This window comes from Macrobrachium nipponense, chromosome 12 (genome assembly GCF_015104395.2).
Source record: "Macrobrachium nipponense isolate FS-2020 chromosome 12, ASM1510439v2, whole genome shotgun sequence".
NCBI lineage: Eukaryota > Metazoa > Arthropoda > Malacostraca > Decapoda > Palaemonidae > Macrobrachium > Macrobrachium nipponense.
In genome coordinates, this window is record NC_087205.1 from 3,745,699 (window position 1) to 3,768,312 (window position 22,614).

General features: G+C 35.9%; 1 protein-coding gene across 10 annotated transcripts in view; it reads right to left on the reverse strand.

The window, feature by feature from the left end:
- The window catches only part of LOC135224302 (mannosylglucosyl-3-phosphoglycerate phosphatase-like), a 96,158-nt gene that overhangs the window by 59,735 nt on the left and 13,809 nt on the right, over positions 1-22,614 (reverse strand). For 5 of the 10 annotated variants that reach the window (XM_064263163.1, XM_064263156.1, XM_064263155.1 and 2 more), the window contains exons 2-4: positions 6,658-6,891; positions 3,008-3,094; positions 2,084-2,232 (exon numbers count right to left, since the gene is read on the reverse strand). In XM_064263163.1, coding sequence (XP_064119233.1) covers positions 2,084-2,232; positions 3,008-3,094; positions 6,658-6,853 — 432 coding nt within the window. In that variant the 5' untranslated portion in view covers positions 6,854-6,891. Of the gene's footprint in view, positions 1-2,083; positions 2,233-3,007; positions 3,095-6,657; positions 6,892-11,774; positions 11,916-12,361; positions 12,387-12,452; positions 12,603-12,646; positions 12,811-15,845; positions 16,008-22,614 lie in introns of those variants that run through there. The other 5 variants (XM_064263159.1, XM_064263157.1, XM_064263158.1 and 2 more) reach the window with 5 other exon arrangements.

Consider the following 22,614-nt stretch of genomic DNA (forward strand, 5'->3'; position numbering starts at 1 on the left):
AATTATTTTGCAGAGTAGCTACTGTACTCAGGCAGGAGATAACTGCAACTCATCAGCATCAGTCTATTTAGGGATCTAACTGTGCTTCATGAACAAGAAAGTTGCCACCTAAAGATCTATGGTACATAGATTCTCTGGCCTGCCCAACGAGAAGATACTGCAGACGCTCCTCTACTCATAAACAAGTTACGTCCCGAACAGCTGTTCGTATCTTGATTTATTTGTAAGTCTAACTTGATATACTCAGACTTGATACGTACAGTAATATTTACAGTAATATTTATGTTTTTTCATACTAATACACAATAGTACTAGTAGTACTGCACTGTATTGTATAAAGTATTTTATTAATACGAATATTTAAAACCTAAATACATTAAGCAAATTATGGTAATAATACGGTAAACTACAGTTTTAATTCACGATCAAGGTTATTCATATCTCTGAAAGTTCATAAGTTGAAAGTTCGTGAGTAGAGGAGTATCGATAGTTCACCATGGTATATCATTATTATGGGGCATTCTACCACTTGCTACATCAAACTTCAGACAATTATCAAGCACTTAGATGCATATAACTATTCTTATAGTATTATGGAAGACATGTGAAACAGAGACCTAGTTAATTATCAGCACACTATAAACACAGGGTTTATCGAGAATGCATCCACAAACTGATGAGTAATATACCTCTGATAAAAGGAAGCAAAGATTGGCTGAAATCTCCAACACTGTACTTGAAAAACCTGAGCAAAGAAGGACTAGATTTGCTTGAACTTGATGAAACTTCCAAACTTTTATCTGATCCTATTTTGTAAGCCTTGTTAATAGCCTCTCATGGCCTGAAGAATACAGTGTTCTTGTCCACACCTTTGTGCAAGGAACTACTGGTCAGAAAGTTTTATGCAACTAGGTGTCCCAATTTTATCTTCTGTAGATACTACTTCAGGGCTCTCAAAAAAGCATAAAAGGCTCTCCAATTTGTTTCTAGCTAAAAAACCACAAGAAGCTTAGGACACCCTCTTGTGTAAGCAGCAGCTTCTTGCAGTGAACCAAACTTGTAGAGTGTGCTTGCTCATAGGGTTCTCTAATCAGGCTTTTGAGGACAGGTGTAAGATCCCAAACTGATGCTTCATCATTTGTAATTGAAGTACCTCTACCATTACTTATTTATTCTCACTGCAAATAAGTCTACCTCTGAGTTTCCCAAAACTTCAAAAGTTGTTTCCATATTTTTAATACAACTGGTCATTCAACCAGTGTCCTAGGAGTATTTCTGCTAAAGGGGTCTTCTGTGACACTGAGGATCAGGTTAATATGCCTTTCTTCAAAATCACAAGGGAGGAAGAAGTCTCTTCTGTGGTGCATTACTTAGAATTTTATTACTAAAATTCAAAGATTTCCAGTGGCTTTTGACACTTATTTTCCTTAATGCAATGAAATGGTAACAATCATAAGAATTACAGTTAAATTAACATAGAAGGGTACACTTTTTCCATATATGTTTTACATTTTCTACTGTTAAGGATGTGTTCAGGGTCATTACATATCAACTGAGCGTTATCTAACAATCCATCTTTGTATACAAATAAAAACGACAAGTTTTCCTTCCTAGAGAAAGCTTCAGACTTTTCTCCATACACATATTTTTTTCCATACTCACTACAAGGGCCACCATGACTGAACAACTGCTCACACACACACTCACTACAAGGGGCACCATGACTGAATAAATGCTCAAAGACGCAAAGACTATGAGACACATTAATTGTCACACATTTCAAAAGAAGGCCATGACACTTGTATTTACTAATTAGTACATACATGTAAGTGAAAACCTAAATCCTTTTAATATAGTGGCTAAAACACAATGGAAGCTCATGGTTGGCACATCAGCATCATAACACTTGTCAGCACTTAAAAAAAGATGACCGAGCCAAAAAATTTAAATTCACGCTTCAGGCAGTCAGTTTTAACAATCGGAGTGAGGGTATGACATCTACATATCAATCACATGGAAAAATGAGAAATAGTGTTTTCCAAAAAATATTACCCTATTTAAAAACAATAAAACAATTACTTACAAGACCAATTTTCCAGCCATGCCATACTAAAGTAATAGATTCAATGCCATCTGCCAGAGGTTTTTCTGTTTCATTGTCTACAACGTTGCTCATTAACCAGGGAAATTGTGTTCTTGATTTCACATCAATCAGTCTTTCAAGACCAAAATCTGAAAGATGCAGAAGAAAAATTGGTAAAACACAACAATAATAATAAGTCATGATGTAAACAGTTGGGATAGAGCAGACTTTTGAAAAGAAGAAAATCAAAGTAAATATACTTTTTAATTTAGTCATCTATAATCTCAAATAACGCTAATAAAATCATATCAAAAGGGCTAACAAAATAAAATTTTGCTGTTAGTAAGGAAGAGCACTGTTTAAAACTGAATGAAGACACCTGACAATGGATGCTTGCATGTTTCAAATATACAACTTAATTGTTGATGTTTTTTGTTTCTTAAACATTATTATGTACAGCACAGTATACTATGATTCACTGTAGGTCTTATGTTCTTGATGCATAGGATTTGTTTTAAATGAGAAGTGAAAATTTGGGTACAAATATTAAATAAATTAGTTTAATAAGACCACTGAGTCACATTCCTAGTCTGAAAATTTTTTTTTTAGGGAGTTGAAGACGTAAGGTCTTCACTTCAGTGTGGAAAATACAGCTACATATTCATTTGTTTGAAATTGGCTTCTGACATCACATTTCTGGACTGGGTTTATCTGACAGACTGCTTTTCGAATGAAAACTGAGAATTGGAGCAAGGTACAGGTGATGAAGTTAGACAACAAAGTAAAATTAAATGATAATGGCACAGATTGGAAGTAAAAATAGTTGTGTCATCACACCCATTTTTATTTACATTTGACTTTTTAAAATGTTTCTTCAGAGTCTAACTTTTACAATAATTCATTTAGTTATGACAACGTACTCACCAAAATCATGATTCCCAAAAACAGCACAGTGAATGCCAAACTGATTCATCACAGGTACCATCTGTTCACCTTTTGTGAATGTACTTGCTGAAATAAGAAGAAATTACATAAGTAAAAAAGAAATATCTGCATTAACTTGCATTTCATAAACACAAACCTCTTATCTAACCTATGGATTTATAATTACTACAAAAATGGGCAGCTTAATCTTAATATAAGAAGATTACATAGTTTTCAAAGCAAGTGCCCCCACAACTATGAGTACCTTACTCACTATGTCTTCTTATATTTTCCTGAGTCATAGAAACCTACATTCCCACAACAACCCACTTTTAAAAAGGATATGAGATGACTGAGGCTCTCTGCACTACTCCAGAAAAGGGTCATCCCCTCATTAGCATGTAATTTGGGAACTTTGTCTTGTGTTCAGTGATCAGCGTCATCACTAATAACAGCTACTCTCTTCCCATGTCAGACAGACACATGAAAGCTTGTTTCTCTGGTCTATGCTGCATATTTTGCGATCCTGGTCATTTTTATGTGATTTACCTAGCCACAAACACTACCTTGTTGTATTATAGTTGCTGTAGTACAGACACCTGAAGTGTCATGGTAATCCAAATAGTGGCCTGAGGATCCATTTATGTCTATTTGTTTTATAACCATTCGAAGTTTTTTAATCTAAGCCATAATATGACCATTGTGGCTACTCAAAGTGCCACAAGTACCCGTGCACTTGTTTCAGCTGTGACCAACTTAGGGAGTATCTTATTTGACATATATTTAAACTATTAGAACTTTGGAACTTCCACCAGAGTGCAAATGACATGTATTCAAACTGTTAGAACTTTGGAACTTCCAACAGAGTGCAAATATACTCTTTATATTAAGCAAGCTCATAGTTTTTTTTATTATTTTGTGAGTTTTATTCTTTACTTCAGTATTTCTTTGCCAGCACTGTGCTGCTTTCTCTGTTAGAACTCATGGAATCCAGTTACCATTGAGAGCCCATTAAAACCCACTAACGCCAATCCCAGATTCTTAAAGTATTCTGTTTTTCCAACTAGGGTTGAAGCTTGGCTAGTAATATCAACTGTTTCCTAGTCATTGAGTGATGATGTTTAATGAGATAGATTTATAAGCTACTAGACACCGAAAATCAGCTACTGTAACAGTTTGTACTCTTCAGGGAGAAACAAAGATGAAAATGTTCAAAGTCCTGCACCAAGTGCCTAAACACAATTTTTTCTCCTTTAAAATTGTAACCTTTGGTATTCAGAATATATAGATTTTTTTTATCCAACAAGCAATTTAATTTAAAAGATAAAGAATGATGTTTAGAATGTTGTTAATGTTATGGAGGTAGATGCAAGATACCTTTGCCAACCTTAATCTTCTTCTTTTTTTTATACCTGGGAATACTTGTAACACTACTTAGAGGGGTGGTATTCTAAAGCAACTGGATTCTAGAGTATTGGAGGCGACATGATCTTTATGATGAATTTTTATTGGATCACTACATAGAAGTGCGTGTAGGATTACTCTCTCTTCTCTCTATTTAAAGAAGATGGCTTTTTACAGAGTGGCATGGGGCAATACTTAGAGATGACTTTGTTATTTCATGGAATGGGTCCATTGCTACATAAGCATGCAAACCCCAGTAAATACTACCTCAAAATGGGGTTTAAAGTAATCAGAAGCACAGACTAGAGAAAGAAGAGATACCAACCCTCTTGTTAAATGACAGCATTCAACCATATGATAATGTGAAATTACTTGGGGGTAATTTTCTACTATAAACAGACTTTTGACCTTTTATGACTTCTCCAACAGAATTACACAGTCATTGAATATAATCCAAGTGGTGTCACATAACGATTAAGGTGGACTGAAAAAAAGGTGCTTGGACTTTATACATCTACTATGTGTTATTACATTAAGCCTGCCAAATTTATGGATGTACCTGCAAAGCACATTTTGAGAAACTAAACATGGTGCTAACTTGGGGTAGGTGCCCATAGGACTTATATGGAGACCAGTTTATATGTGGCAAGCTTGGCTCCTCTTTTAATCCAAAGTGAGGAACTAAGCCTAAGGTACATCAAAACCTTAACATCAAAAAGTAATCTAATTAAATCCTAATTGTAAATTGTATAGTATCTGAGGACACCAGTGGATTGTGCAGCAAAAAGACCTCACCTGTCTACACTTCTGAAGGTTCATCTTAAGAAATAGAGATTGATGTGTACATACATCGCAATTGTGGAAGTGATTTAACCATAATCACTGCCTTTGTTGGAATATCTGTAATTACCGGAGGGAAAGCATAATTCCAGTAATTAAAAGGAATCTTTTAAACACTAAGAAACAGTGCAGTTAGATGCGCTATTATAACTGGAGATCTGGAGATATTATTATCAAGAGAAATTACCCTCTCTCGTTTCAAATTGGTAGAAACTCAAATATCTCTCTAATGTTAGGTGTTTTAGTGAAAATTTCATTGCTTATTCCAATTACAGCAGTAATTAATCTTCACTAATGTCAAATAATTTTATATCTTATAATTAAATATACGCATCTTACTTTATTTAAGCTTCATTGCCCATTTTGTAGTGTTAGATGATGACTGATCCATTCAATACAAAAAATAGCCACAGTGAGTCTTTCTCTATAGTGAGTAATCTTTCACTCATAAGACCAGAGCCTCATTACCACTTTATCACAAACATCATTTTCTACTTCATCAAGGATAAAATGAAATCAGGATACAGAACAAGTCAGACACTGTAAAATAAGTAGTGTTTATCTATGAAGCAAAAAAAGTTGGAGGGAATGTCACAGCTCTTCAGCTTACCTGACTATAAGTTAAGTGTATCTTAGTTTTACCAGACCACTGAGCTGATTAACAGCTCTCTTAGGGCTGGCACGAAGGATTAGATATTTTTATGTGGCTAGGAACCAACTGGTCACCTAGCAACGGGACCTACAGCTTACTGTGGGATCCAAACCACACTATATCGAGAAATGAATTTCTATCACCAAAAATAAATTCCTCTGATTCCGCGTTGGCCGAGCCGTACCTGACTATAAACTACATGTACTGATAATGTCAGTAATAAAAACCAATCAATGTTTTGTTCTCAGTTTCTCCATGGGTCTCTTTCCTTCCTCCTTGACAACATGTATGTATTAAATAAGTGGGTATGAAAAAAAATTAATCTCCATGTATGTATAACAGTTTGTATAAAACGAGTCTTAAAGCACAACTTAGAACATCAGTCAAACATAATGTGACCCCAATTATCATTTTCCAAAGTAATAAAAAAAGTGGCATGGACAACAAAACAGGTTATCGGCCAGAATAATGTTTTTGAGAAAGCAGCCCATTTTCTTGATGTGCTCCTCAATTCCAACACTTAATACTACATGTGAGCAGCAGTTTCAGTAACAATAATGACCAAGTGACCATTTGTTTGCAACTCTTTAATACAAGCCTATCTTCATACAAGAATTAGTAATAAGACACATATAACCTCAGGGTTTATACACAATTAATAATGACTATATAAATTTTACAGTAAATGGCAAACTTCCTTAATTTTTCTAATTTACGTGCTTCTAAGTCTAAAATGTTTATTATGTAAACTTACTAATAGAAGGTGCTAATATATCTCCACTAAACAATATTAGTGGATCTTGTTCTTGAAAACTCTTGAGAGCTGTTTTAAATCTTGGTGCACCTGATCTTGGTTCACGGTTTTGCTCTTCAACATTATATATATCATTGAAGTGAAGAATAACAATGGAAGGATCTTTTGGTCCATTTAATTCCTCGGCTGCTTCCATGATTGTCGTCTGGTTTGAATAGCTATTATCTTTAATACCTGAAACATAAGAAAGAAGTTAATATAAGAGAAATCACTTGCATTCCAAAATAAAAGAAGTTGTCATTTCTTCACTGATGCACTGGATATTTACATTTTTATGTTTTCCCAGAAAAACAATTTTTAGGCTATTGTTAAAATTCTCTTCAGCAGTACTCTTTTCGATAGCTTCAAACTTTTTGTTGCTATACCACTGACAACAATTATAAATTACTTGAAAAGCAAAATAAAATCATTACCAAACCACATATTTAATGGCAATTATCATTGGTTACGCTGCACAAGTTATCTCATGTCTGCAAATTTCTACATGGCAAGCCTTTCTAAACTAAATTATCACTGGGAATGTGTCTCCTTGACTGTCCTAGCTTTGGTATCTGTAATTCTCTTTTCATCAGTGAAACCACATAAATTGAAAATAAAACAAGTTTTCAAATTTGCTCACAATGATAAAGAAACTTTTGCAACTACCAGCACCACCAAAGGCCAGGAAACCTCTCTGATAATTGCTGTAGTTCATCTCAATGGCTTCCCCCACTTCTTCCACATCGGTAGAACCAGTTTACCAAGACTTAACTTGTCCGCATGAACGTTTAGCTTGTCTTGAATGAAGCAGGTCACAATGTTGGTATGATTGTCTTATAACAGGAAGTCCTTGGTCACTTTGTAAAGCGAGAAGGAATGAGTCCCCCATGATTTCTGAAGTAGGCTAGTATGGTCATGCTGTCCGAATGGACCCTGACTGTCCTGTTGAATGTTAGTGCTGAGGAGTGTAGAGCTAGATGAATTGCCTTCAGCTCCTTCATGTATATCTAAATCTCTTTTGACTGGAGACTACATCCTGGAAACTTCTGTGTCATTTAAAAGTGGCCCCCAAACCAGATCTGATGCATCTGATTACAAGGTTAGGCTGGGTTTCAGAGGGTGTAATGACTTTCCTATTAGGAACCTGCCTTCTGTAAGCCACCTCTGAAGATTCATTTTGGGAGTGATTGGGAAGAAATATGAATCATGAAAGACCTTCCTGAATCAACTGGCTTTTAGGTAAAACTGCAATACTCTGGTATGTAATCTCCCCTACGGCATGATCTTCTCGATGGATGACAACGTTCCCAGGAGGCTCATCCATTTGTTGGCCAAGCAGGAAGGGTGGGAGATGAAGTTTCAGACTTTCTGTATGCAATTTTGAATCCTCTGAAGCGATGCAAAAACCCAAAAATTCAGAAAAGCCATCTTTATCCTAAACCCTGCGCATTCATCACTATGATGGTTTGTGTGTTTTCTCCTTCATTTAATATTGGTAATAATAAGGATTTTCCCATGTCTCTTTCCTCGATTGAGTTGGAACTAGTTGGAGTTTATCAGAAGGCCCATTTGGTGAGTTGGAGTGTCCTCAAAAGATCCCATGGAAGGAGCTTCTCCAGTGGCATACGACATACCTCTGTCATATCAAACGCAAAGGAGGAAACTGGGTGCTCGGACACTGGGCGCTCAGAACTGGGAAGATCCCAAAAACTGCAAGAGGAAAGCAGATTATGAACTCTCTCCATAGTTTGCTAACACAGGCGATGAGTAATGTTGCACAGAAGAACAATGCCTTTTCAATGGCCTGGATATGCTTGAAAAGCGCAGACAACATCCTTTGGCCTCGTGAGAGTCCAAGTCACTGGAGTCTTGGGATTTTCAGATTACAGGCTTGGTTGAGGAAGCGAATACTCGCACGCAAACCCCACCGACCTCCCTTGGACTGCCAGTTTGCTTCCTCCCAGGTGGGCAAGGGGAGTTTAGAAGGGGCCTTGGTCTACAAGCATCAACGCTAATAAACTTATCCATCAGGATCTTTACCAAATTCCCATTTTGGAGAATGGTATTCACAAGAAGATGGAATTTCTGATCTACACGAGCCTTGAGAATGGGAACCAGGAATCGAAGTAGCTCGAAAAGTCAGAGGACTAAAGATAGGGGAGAAAGCAGTTACAGGCGTTGACGGTAGAGGTAATAACATCCTTAAGGGAATTAAACTAATTAGGAGCCCTAATTTTGGCTCTCGCAGCCACCTTCATCCATCTGTCATGCTGAAGTTTTTCTTAATGAGCATTTAAAATTCTCCATTTACCCTTATTCCAGTCTTTACATTCTACATAGTTAAGGTCTGATGAGCAAACTTGCTCTTTAAAAGAACAACAAATTGCATGGCTGTTATAATTGAGTAAACTTGCTCTCTAAAAGAACAACAAATTGTATGGCTGTCATACTTAGCCCATGTAAGTCTGGTCTTACAGTCTTTACTGCAATACCTGATAATAGAAAGGCTAGAGTCTGACGTATTAAGTAAAAATTAAAAGTCCCAATCGGAAAAGCTAACAAAGCTAATTAAGAGTAGCGCGCTACCAAAAGCACAGCATACTTCACCAAATGAAGCGAAAATCACAACCATTAGCAGTTCAACAACCATGTATAGTTGTTGACCGGCAGAAACGAATTGAGCTCTTTAGCTGTGTTGTATCTATTCTTCCCCGAAAGTGGGCGAGACTATACTCTGTTATTTTCCATCTGTCCACCCGTCTGTAGTGCTTGCACATGGTAACACTGCGTCCCGGGCCTTAAATAGTTACATTCAGCTTACATTCAACAATAACAATATCCTGTTTCAAATATTAACAGTGTAATTTGCATACAGTAAATGATAAAAACACTTTTCAGTTGCAAATGTACACCCAGATATCCTTTTATTTACCTAAAACTTACACATGGCGTAACTATTAAAAGCCCGGGATGCAGTGTTACCATGAGCGAGCACCACAGGCGGGTGGACAGATGCAAAATAAACAGTGTATAGTTACCTACACCAAAAACAAAAGACTGCTATTGCGATTTTCAAATTTTGAGCTGCCCTAAAATAGAAACATAGCCATGTAATCATTTGGTAAGTTACTTATATAAAAATTGATAGTAAAAGAATACTAAATTATACTGAATGTAGATGTCACTTCAAAATAACCAAAATTCTAGACTTTCTAGTCTACCTGTTTTTTAATGTTCTACAAAACATTTGGTAAGCAAGAAATAATACTACATTCCAGAACCAACAGAAGCAAACATTAGCACATTAACAAGCAAACTAAGTGATGTATAACAAAATGTCTAAAGATTCATTAGTGCGTACAGTATTTTACTTCACTTCTTAACCCAACAGATCAACTTTGATATCGCCTTTCTTTAGATTTTCTTTCCTACACTATATTGCCCCTAATTATTTTCAAGCTTCTAATCCATTTGAATAAGAATTTCCTTTGTCTCAGATGGCCAAATCACATATCAAATCACTGCCCCTCCCAAGAAAAAGTACAACATACCAGCCTCCCTCTGTGACTGCTCATGGAAGCATGGTGCACGATCAGGAGGAGGTAACATCCTCTTTAATTATTTAAATAACGTTGACATCCCTGGAACAACCGACATGGTCCTAGGGGGTAGACTAGGATGAAACGCACGGGGCTTCACATAGGGAAAGCCCAGTACGTACATACACCTGACTTGCACTAAATAAGAGGAGGGTTGATCACTTCCCTTCCCATGTGTACCCCCTTGGAATAAGTAAGCAGTGTATATATATAGGTATGCATAGCAGGCAAGCACAAAGAGGTGGTGCCACGCACTCAATTATGTCCTTTATATTTACTTTGCTCTCTCTCAAGCAAATCCACATCTTCAAAAAAGTTACAAAACATCCAAAGAAAAGAAAATAAGATGTTCTCACTCAACAGCAACTAGGTAAAAAGCACTCAGTAATGGCAAGTGACCACCAGTTAAATGCCTTGTTACCAAGTGTAAACAAATTCTTTCAGCTCATGATGTAGGATATTTCACACAAATCAATTGTTTAAATTTTAGGGGCGTATTAATTGAATAGAGATGTAACCAATGCAAAACAGACTAGCTAACCTTAGGCCATCATTATCTATATATTACATAGCCTATTTACATTGAGCCAAATCAACCTCAAGTTTTAAATCTCAGCTTAACCCCCTTAGTTGGGGTCACTTATCAAATGAGCCTCCTACAGGTCTTGCAATCTTGAAATAACTCATGCCATAATTAGTTTTTAGCAGACTAGCCTATGTATCTAATGTATTTACCAACACAACAAAGATATTGCACAAAGCAACCCTCATTAAGGGAGAGCACTACAGCAGCCAGGCTTCCTCCCTATGCAGAGCCAGTCTTGTAGATTAGTACCAGTATTAGCTATTCCATTAAACCTCATATGAACATAAAGGTTAATGGACAGTAATAATAATAGTATTAAGGTAGCCTACACATTTAAAAAAGTGACTGACGTATTCGTAGTTCTCTAATCATTCAAATAATCCAGATCACTGAAAAACCCTAGAATACTATAATGTCACAAAAATCACTTAAAATGTTCCCAGAAACACCAGCATTGCAATCATTTGAATATTATGGGTAACTGTCAAAATACCTTACAAAATCACTGTTGTTCACTAAGAATCACAAAAATGCCCTTTTAACTCTCTTAAATTACTTGGATTATAGGTATTCTGGTGAATTCACTGGATTTTCATAATTTCACACTAGTACGCATATATATATATTTTAATTTAGTCAGCCACTTCATTTGTAATTAGTCAAGTAACATGGTTGACTGCAATTTAAGGGTACACAGTGATGGTTAGGCTTAGGAATTGATAGCAGAGATCTTGTGGTAAAGGTCCCAAGTATGACAGGTAAAATCATTAATCAGTATAGGTACTAGGCCACCCCATGAAAAGCTCCTACAATCTGACAAAATAAAATTACCACTGCCTGGGAAATATCGAATTTTGTTCTTCATTTATAAATATGGATGCATGACACTTTACCTTAAAATCTTTGGAACGTCTGGCTGTTTAGGTCCCAAGCCTAATACAAATTGAGAGGCTCCACCCAGCTCTATGACCACTTTCCTATACCTTAAGACAAGGTAGTCCCAGGTTACCACACAGAAATAAGATGTGAAAACATGGAGGAGCAGGCTTGTGCCACCTGTGTGGTTTAGCAACAAGCTTCCTAATGGTGCCATAGGCTAGTCTAACCTTGACTGGACTATAGTTGCCAAATGCATGATGGCAACAGAAAGAGAAAAGCTGTTTTTTTGTTTTCACACACTGCAGGTTAGAGGATATATAACATTACAATATCACTTGAATGAACTCTTGTAAACACATAGTGACTGAGTCTCTCAAACAAGAACTAGGTATTAGGTTACCTAACCTAAATCTCCAAAGTCTAAATATACTAAGTAAATTTTCATGATTCTTTAATCTTGTCTGGTGATTTCTAAACACACTCCTTGACCTATCAGGCTTTCACGTTGTGGGTGTTACCTAATATATGAAATGTCAGTACATTTCTAAGGTAAAAAATAGTATTTCATTAATTCCCTGCATGTACAGAGTTGAAAATGTACCCTGTTAAAGTTATTTGCAATGGTCTGCTAAGCTGATCAATTAGTTGCAGACAGCACGACAAATCTGGGTAAACAGTGGACGGTAACGTACTTTATATGAAACACCCGCCACCTCCTTTACCGCTGAGGCATAACGATAATTAACCAGTGATTATGCAAGATCAGGCGTACTCGACGTTCCCTCCTTTGCGCGAAATGTTACGTCGCGACCGAAGGCGATCGCGTTCACCACAAGAGTACTATAACAACGCGATTAATACTGCGGCGGAGGCAACTCACGCTTACCGTTGTCAAATAAAAAATATATCTCTATCTGGTCCCACGATGATTAGGGACGTCGTAACCTTGACACAATACAGTGCCTGCCGGAGAGCCACTTTCACCAGGGATTCCGCAATTGGCCCTTCCGCGGTGAATTGCTGCGTCCGGTAGCAGCGAATCTCCCGTAAGGAAGAAGCTCACTAACCTCTCTTATCTAGAGCTTTCAGTCTGTCAGTGGGTCAACAAACGGCTGGTCCTGGCAACGGTTTTGTGCCACCGACGGCGGGAGTTTTACTTTATTTAGGCCTACGTACTACAGTTCACCTCCTTCTCATCTTACTGTCATATCGTTTCGTCAAATCGACGGTACTCGGTTGCATAGATTTTTTTTTATGAATCTGTTATTAAAGGAAGAGGAGAGATAAAACACGACGAAGATAATATAACTCGCCATTTCCTTTGTTTCGTTTGGTTAGGTGTATTTAATTTACTAGGTCCGAATTAACACCATCTCATTTTTTGTTCGTAATCCTGGTCACATGAACCGGTATTTGAGATTAAATGTTTAAAGATCAGATGAAAAAGTGCAGGTCTTTTGCACCATAAAACTTCATTATATTTCAAATGGACTTTTGTGCTATTAATAGGCGAAATACACTTCCCTTTGGAAATTGATAAATTTGTTTACAAGGGAGTTAATGAAACTATTAATAGATTACAAGATGGCTCAATTCTGTATCTTTCCTTATTTTACATCTCTCGAGACATTTCGTAAAATACTCGGAAGGCTATGCTCAGATTTCTAAAGCATCAACACTCGGTTTGTAGTGATGGTTATGTAAGCGAATGTTTATTCGAGTGCCAAGAGTCTGTAGGACGGTGCCCTTTTCAATCATGTCTGCCACCCTTGCAACCTATAAGTTACTCTCTATAGATTCTTTAAATATGATCAGTGTTGGGTAAATCAAAACAAACACTGCAGATGGTGTCTTCTTCTTGTGTCAGAGTATTAAATCGATATATTTGTTAAGAATTGCCTTTCAGGAGGTAATCAATAATACATTGTACAATATTAATTTGTACGAATATGCAATATATATGTATATATGTACACTATATATATATATATATATATATATATTATATATATATATATATATATATTATATATATATATATTATAGCATATACTCTCGGTAATTAGGCGGCTACTGGGAAATCTTAGCTTATTGAAAAAACAATATTGCCAAGACCAGAAAGAATATTATTTACATTGCACAATATTAATTTGTACAAATCTGCAATATATATGTATATATATATATATATATATATATATATATATATATTATATAGTATGTATAGTATGTACTTTCGGTAATTAGGCTGCTACTGGAAATCTTAGCTTATTGATAAACCAATATTGCCAAGACCAGAAGTATATTATTTATTATAAAATATTATATATATATATATATATATATATATATATATATATATATATATATATATATATATATACTTTGCGTAATTAGGCGGCTACTTGAAATCTTAGCTTATTGATAAACAATATGCCAAGACAGAAAGTATATTATTTATTATTATAAAAAAAATATATATATATACGAGCTTTGGAGATATAAGACCTCATCATCAGGCTGAAAAATTGACAAGGATGAGAAATCACTGACATTACAATAAAATTAATTGTCTTACTAAAGTCTTCAATAAAAATGCTAACAAAACATAATACGAACGAGCAATACAAAACTAAAAAAAGAAATGAATAACAAAATTACTAAAAAAAAAAAAAAAAACGCTAAGCACAAAAATAAGGTGATATGTAACCAAACTACCACACCCAAATATAGGTACACAAGTGGGTCTTTGGCCATTTTACTTTGGGTGTGGTAGTTAGTTTACATTTCACCTTATTTTTATGTTTTGCGTTTGTTTGTTTTTTGTAATATTGTGATTAATTTTTTAGTTTGTATTTCTTTTTCGTGTTGTTAGCCTTTTTACCAAAGATTTTAGTAAGAAAATTAATTTTATTGTCAACTTTTCAGCCTGATTATGAGGTTTTATTTCTCGAAAGTTCGTATTATATAAAGAATGTTTCTTCCTGGTCTTGGCAATATTATATATATATATATTATATATATATATATATATATATATATATATATATACATATATTGTGTGTGTGTATGTATGTATGTATGTACTGTATATAGTATAAAGGTAAAAGCCACGAGGGAAAGTGAAACGATGGAGTGCTACGAGATCTTTCGACTAAACGTCCTTTGCTTGCTAAGTAAAGGACGTTGAGTTGAAAGATCTCGCGGCACTCCACTGTTTCACATTCCTTCGTGGCTTCTACCTTTATTTATTTATATATTCATCACGTTCCAGATTTTTGCGATTCTGTTATACTCACACCTACATTTATACTATATATATATATATATATATTATATATATATATGTATATATACTATACATATATATAACCCCAAATATAATTTGACATCGAATTCATGATACTATGGAACAACAACTTGCACCCAAGGGGGATTATTATTGATTTTCACCTTGAGGGCTCATTGGTAATTTTTTCAACGTTAATTTTTTTTAACGCTTGGCTAATTAAAAATTTTTGCCAGTCAGCATCACAAGACAGTAGCACCTTTAAACCTCACTGTAAACAACAGGGCACTCAGTTATGCAGCACTGAACTTTTTATCTACTCACTCCGAAGATCTAGAGCCACATCAATATAATAAGAACGACAGGGTCCCGCTGTTATAAATCCAAAGATCTAGAGCCACATCAATATAATAAGAACGACAGGGTCCCGCTGTTATAAATCCGAAGATCTAGAGCCACATCAATATAATAAGAACGACAGGGTCCCGCTGTTATAAATCCGAAGATCTAGAGCCACATCAATATAATAAGAATGACAGGGTTCCGCTGTTATAAATCCGAACTGGCTAACTTTCAGTTAAGCGACACCTCTTTCATCCTCGAACTAGTATCTTGCCACACCTAAATTATAGAATCGCACGGTATCTTCACAGATAATCGTATGGGAATGTAGTAACAAAAGAGCGTGGACTTGCAGACCAACTTCGATTAGATAAGTGACATTCATCACACTTTCGAGCCTTCTCCTTATCGCACTTTAGAAGCTATACAGAGACATTTTATTTCTGTAGATTACCTTATGGGGGAGGGATCCAGTGAAATAAGACTGACAATATTTTGTAGATTTATCTCTGAGCAGATTAGAAACAAATTTAATCACTCGACCTTTCTATATCGTCATTCTCAGAGACTCGAGTTTCTAGTGACTGTCCTAACCACTCGCTCTGTCTATTCTGTGGATCTTATTTGCTCTGTACCTCTAGCTATGCACTTGAACCATTACTATTCGTCCCTCATAGAAGTAACGTGATCAGGTTTCATGTGAGGGCCTGGGTGACGTAGATGCCCTCATTTCCTACGCACTACGCTCAAGGTCACTGGGTCACACAACAGAGCGATGAGTTTCACCTATCTGAGCGCTCTGTTGATGAAAATGAAAAGTAAGAGCTTCTCTTTAGAGACAAAATCGGATCTTATCACCCTCCTTTTCTGTCTTTTGGAGAATAATGCAATTAATAGTTGTACGCTGCATTTTTCTTACAGGAGAGATGACATTTCTTGTGTGAGATTGTATATACGCACACAACCACGCACACCCACACACACAAACAAATAAACACTCATAATTTGCTTTCAACTTTACCCTCTTGCAAACTCTCACAAGTTTCAACAGTTTTTTTTATTTATTTTATTTTATTATTTTTTACTATTCCCAGTCAGTGCGGTATGATCTGCGACGTCAGTCATTCCGCATGCCAGTCATGAGTCATTTTCTTATCCCGCAGCTTAATAACACCTATAACTAATGTCCTTTGTCTTGAATTCTTTTATCGATCCATCCATAAAGATATAAAACAGCAGTGGAGACAAAACATCCCCTTGTCTTAGGCTCAGTGTAACAAATCAGTATATACCTCTCCCGTCTACATAATCCAACACAAGCTCTGTTTCTATTGTTAAAATTTTAGTCAATAGCATAAAATTATCATTTAAGCCTTACATCCTCAGTGTTCTCTATAATTCACATTTGTCGGTTTTATCATAACCTTTTATATAGGGGTTGTCATATCATGCACAGTTTTTCCATTTAATTTGCGAACCTCTCACCTAACAATCCCTACGCCATACTCCTTGTCTAAACCCAGACTGTTCTTCCTTTACTGATCTTCCTGTCATCTGTCTTACTTTTCCAGTCAAAATCATAAGTATAATAAGTAACATTATTTCCATACAAGTCTTAACAGTCTCTTCTGTCGCCTTTACCCAAACTTAGAAATCTTCAAATTACTCCCTCCATCGACCCAGGACTGAATTCACTTTGGACAGCATCTCGGTATTTAGATCTATTATCCTGAGATCCAATTTCCCTGTCTGCAATTACCATCCTTAACACAAATTCTAATCCTCCCGGAAGTACTTGTTCACATACATCCTCCACCCTACCTGTTTTGTTGTTAAAGCCATCTAACAAGGATAGACAGCCAAAAAGTTGTAGCTATAAAAAAATGTGTATATTGCATGAAGAAAACAGATACATAAATTTCACCTAACGGATCCTGTTCTCCTGTAAATCATAATAATGACTGATTCAATAGCTTAAGGAGATATATGTCATAGAACGGAAGAATATGATATATTAATATCGTTGAGATGGTTTTCATGATAGTATTTGCTCAAGTTCTTGCATGACAGAAATCACCATTGCAGACATAAGTTACGCTTCATTGATATCAGATGAGCTCGCGTGCAATATTCACGAAGTCATACAGTCACTGTGCATGTCGGGTAGGTTCAGAGATATTAATGATGTCGCAAGATGACACCTCTCAGAATTGATAGTGATTTCTGGTTTGGGGTATAAAAGATACAAGTACAGAGTCATAGTTTATGCTCTCACACGGTTTCACGGCACGCTCTGTTTACTTGTAATACATGTCGTCAACGTCTTCCTTTGTTGTTTTCAATCGACATCATGTTTGTAAGCGCGCGCACACATACATACACACACACGCACACACACACATTATATATATATATATATATATATATATATATATATATATATATATTCATATTCGAATATAAAGGACACGATATATTTTCTTATTTTATGTTTGGAGTAATATTTTTCGGGAAGAACGATAATTTTTGTTATCATCAAAGATGTGAGGCGATATTGTCAGTTGCAAATGTCTCAGGACTTGTCACTGGGTGTCAAGTAAAATTATCATTATTGGTCGCCAAGCTGCGATGCAATCCTACGCAAAAGCAGGATGCTACAAGCATAAGGGCTCCAACAGGGAGAGCAGCATCCTGAAGAATTGTTGCCTAACTGGCAGTTGAATCGAACGTATTGTGATGTTACTATATTGATGTCCGTCGAAAGCATCATCTTCTGTTACAACAGCAAAATCAGCAATAATGATAATAAAAACAATAAGAGAAACAGTGTGTTTACAGCAGTAAGTAATCTCGCTCAGAAATTGACGATAAAGACAAACTTACGTACACTTTGGGGATTTGAACCTTTGCCCTGTTACTTGCCTGACCAACATATGGTTTCCAATAGGATCACCTGCTTACACAACATAATTCACCTCATTGCCTTTGTGAAGAAGATCTGAAAATGTCCACTCACTGCCCACTATGATTCTAAACTATATGCAGGAGCATAGCTGCTTCCACTTCTGTTATATCTTCCGTGGCCAAGTAGATGTAACATTGGTCTAGCAAATGAAAGGTCAGCAGTTCAGATAAAATTAAATTTATATTCCTATTGTTTTGTATGTTTGTAACACTTTGCTGCACTCATTCCGTGCTTATAATGCTTCCGTTTGTGATTTGTCTCTTTAACTGATCTGTGTAAGGTTATAGGTTTTATGCTAAGGTACTCGTTTGGCTTTCGTTTGAAGGCTGTATGCTAACAAAAAGCAAAATATCAAAAGTAAGAGATCAAAAGGACAATCTGTAATTAGACAAAACGAAAATGTGAACAATTTTGCATATAGGAAAGTGTGCCTCATAAGTAAAGTACTAGTTTGGACTATGCAAAACTCATAGTAAAGTGCATTTACAGTGATTCGTAGTTTCATGCTGTTTTTACAAGTTATTGGGTATAATATTAACTTGAGTAAAATGCGGAAAATTTATTACGATACTCTGTCGAGAACTTGTTCAGTGATATATCTGAAAGGTCTGAGCAAAGTTTGTTTTCTTGCTAAAGACGACTAGTTGCTATGTAAGCTATGTAACGCAGCATGTTCATTTGCTCAAAACATGAAAAATAAATGGAAAGATAACAAGTTTGAGTTATCCTAAAGTAAAAATATCCGTTAAGAAAAAAAAAACCTTGCTGGACAATGCTTCAGATATCAAACTATAAAGCATTTGGCTATGTAATTTTATGCAGTATTGGTTCGCAATGTCTATATTGAAAATTGATATTTGTTATACCGGTAATTATTTTAATTCAAAGCATGGGGATTGACCAAAGAAACTTCCTTTTAATCTATATCCAATAACATTCAATATTCAAGAAGCACAAAACTTCAACACGTAATGTTATTGATTTATTATAACTGCAACACAGTGTCAAAACTCTTTTACTTTGCCGCCATGCTTGATAGCGCTAATGCGCCAATAATAATAAGTTAAAACATCAGACTTCATCGCAACAATAATTAATTGTAATGACATCAACAGCAAAACATCTGCTTCTAATATCAGACAAGAATTACGATGACGATGTCTGTGCTACTATAGCAGAGAGGATGAAAATAATAAACAAATATGTCGTATGGTCTGGGGAATTCCTCTTGTTTATCGGTGTAGTTACATAACCGTGCCCGCTAACTTGTGGCTTTGGGTAATTAATTCGCTTTAAGATTACAAAACCACTCGATTGAGGAGAGATCTTGTCAGCGAGAGTAAATAGATAAATAAATGAATCAAAACACCTGCGTCCCTCTCAAAACCTTTGAACTTTCCGCCTCTCTCTTTCGAAATCCCTCCATAACTTTTGGAGATGTTTAGCGGAGAAACAGAGGATGAACTCAAAACTGCCATCCAACGTTTTCGGCGGCAGTAACCGGGAATTGTAGCATAAGTAGACAAGTCAAGACAAAAATGTGTATTTACGCAACCGGTTTGCAGATGGGTGCACTTTCCTTCTGTTAACGTGTATGTACAAACACTAAAGTTACCATCTTCTAAATTTATACACATCTATATGAAACATATGTGCAGACATTTATTGCAGTGAACATGCTACACGTACGCTTATTACATAAGCATGTTGTTCATATTTGACATACTATACGCCTGGTGATAACTGGGTCAAATTCTTCAGCGGTGGTATACCACTGCTACTATTAATAATCAGACCACGTGTAGCTCCCTAAGAAAAGTGAGCGCGCGCACGTACACGCACGCACACACATATATGTACACACACATAAATATGTATATATATATATGTATATATATATATACATATACATAAAGGATGAACGTGTTATTAACTGCTGTTTCAATTTTTTCTGGAGTCATTCCATGTTAGGGGCAAACGGCTTATTGAAAAAAAAGCATATCATATCATTCCTCGACACCTCATTCCCATCTAGATCATTCATCTAAACCTCTGTCATTTTATATGAGTTCACACACACACACATGCTAGGCAGAGAGGTCTCTATCACCCCAGAAAACATCTAAGAGGCCTGAGCGTTTTTCCTAGTACTAACTGTTGCTTGCAGCTGGGGTGTCATCGCACCGTTTATCTTGGAAACCGTTGCGCTTATTAACCTTATCACAGAGACGCTCCACATGATGAGGTTTATAAAGCTCATATCCTCTGTCGGACGACGATCATTTCTCTCTTTCTTTTTCCTTCAGCGCTGCAGCTGGGCGTTGTTTGTTTTGACTTCAGTCCTATTCTTAGTTCACATATCATGCACGTAATATTATGCATAAATGTTGCTTTGTAAAAAGCAGTTTTACAGCCTAAAAGGAAAAGGTGGAAGCACATTACGTTTCATAAGAGTAGGATTATTATCATTATTTACTTAATGGGATTAAATAATAGTTATAATAATAATCATAATCTTATTCTTATAAAGCGTAATGTGTTTCCATCTTTTTCTTTTAGACTATAAAACTGAGACCGTCGCGTACCTTTTTTATTTATTTATTTTTTTACTAAGCACATTTATGCATTGCGCTATTTCTATGACACTCATTTTGATGTCACTTTAATGTTAAATAGTTGTAATTTATTGAATTAATAAAAATACAAAATGAAAAGTAAAAGTCAAAATAACATGGTCAAGTTAGCTGAACACAAAATTAAATTGCTAGACTTTGCCGGGAAAAATATTCTCTGAAAATAAATCCTCGATGTTTATTCATTTTTGAATCATGCAAAACTACGACGAATTTAGATTTTTAATGCTATATAGTTTAATACTATTTATGCATCAAAATGTAAGGCAGAATATGAAGTTTCTGATCTGTCGGTGTCGGGACAGTTGTTAAATTGGGGAGATTCATTTCAGTATATACTTTTAAATATAAATGATTTGAGTGTACGTAGGGTGTTCAAAAGAGTGAAATAACAAAAATAAATGATCGAATGACGGATTGAAGATATAAAACGTTAATATTTTTTATACCATGTTGAGAAAAAAATTCACGAAAAATAAAGTAATAGAGATATATATTTTATCATGAAAAACAGAATCTGTGTAGCGGGCGCTACTGTTTTATATATATATTTTGGGAAAAAAAAGTGGAGATGGAATGGATTGGTATAGGACCAAGCTCTGTGGCCTAAGAGCTCATTCAGTGCTGAAAAGGGAAACTGGGAGTAAAAGGTTTGAAAGGTGTAACAGAAGGAAAACCTTGCAGTTGCAACATGAAACAAATGTTAAGAGAAGGCAGAAAGAAAGATGGAAGGAACAGAAATGGACGGAGGTACAGTAAAAGCAATGCAAGGGGTTGCAGCTAGGGGGCGAGGGGGCAGCAAAAAATGACGGCACTGCTCCCCTACGGGGGTTTTCGAAAAATAAGAAAATAGTTTATAATGAATGAGCTCGAACGATGCTACCCATAGTTAGGGACGTTGTCGAAAACAATGAATGGAAATTGTTGACGGGCATGTCGAAGTAGTAGGGCAACGTGTTCTTGTGGCTTTACAAAGGAGGCTAATTTGCTGAAATTAGCTGTTCTTCTACTTGTTGATCAGCGCGCTTAGCATGTCACTGCTGATCACACCTTTAATATGGGAGAGGTTTACGAGTGACGCGTTTCGAAGAGTGACAGTTCGTGGCATTGTAAAGGAAGAGCTGTTTTGAAATAAACTGAGGTTGTTGTGAATTCGTTTCCAGAAAATAAACTGTTTTCCAGTGGCGTGTTTCCAGGAAATACGAATGTCTGCCTGTGATGTATTTCCAAATACAAAGATTATTGCTAGTAACGTATTTCATGTAAATACTTCAGCAGATGGAAATTGTAAGAAGGGAGGCATTTAAAGAATTTGATGAGTTCCAAGTAAAACATCGTTAAACATCGCTAACTTTAGAAGAAAACTACAAACTACGAAGTTTTGCGGGACAGAAAGCTTCCACAAGTGCAGCGTTTTGAGAGAGAAAAACCTTTCCGAAATTAAAAAAAAAAAAAAAAAAAAAAAAAGCGTTCGGCCGTTGCAGTGTTTAAGGTAAAATTTAACGAAGCTTTAGGGGGAGAAAGTTTTCAACAAGGCATAATTAAGAAGGTCGAAGAGTTTCTTCCATGAAAGAAGTTTCCGGCAAAGTAATAATGTTCAAGAAATAATTGTGGGAAGTAAAAAA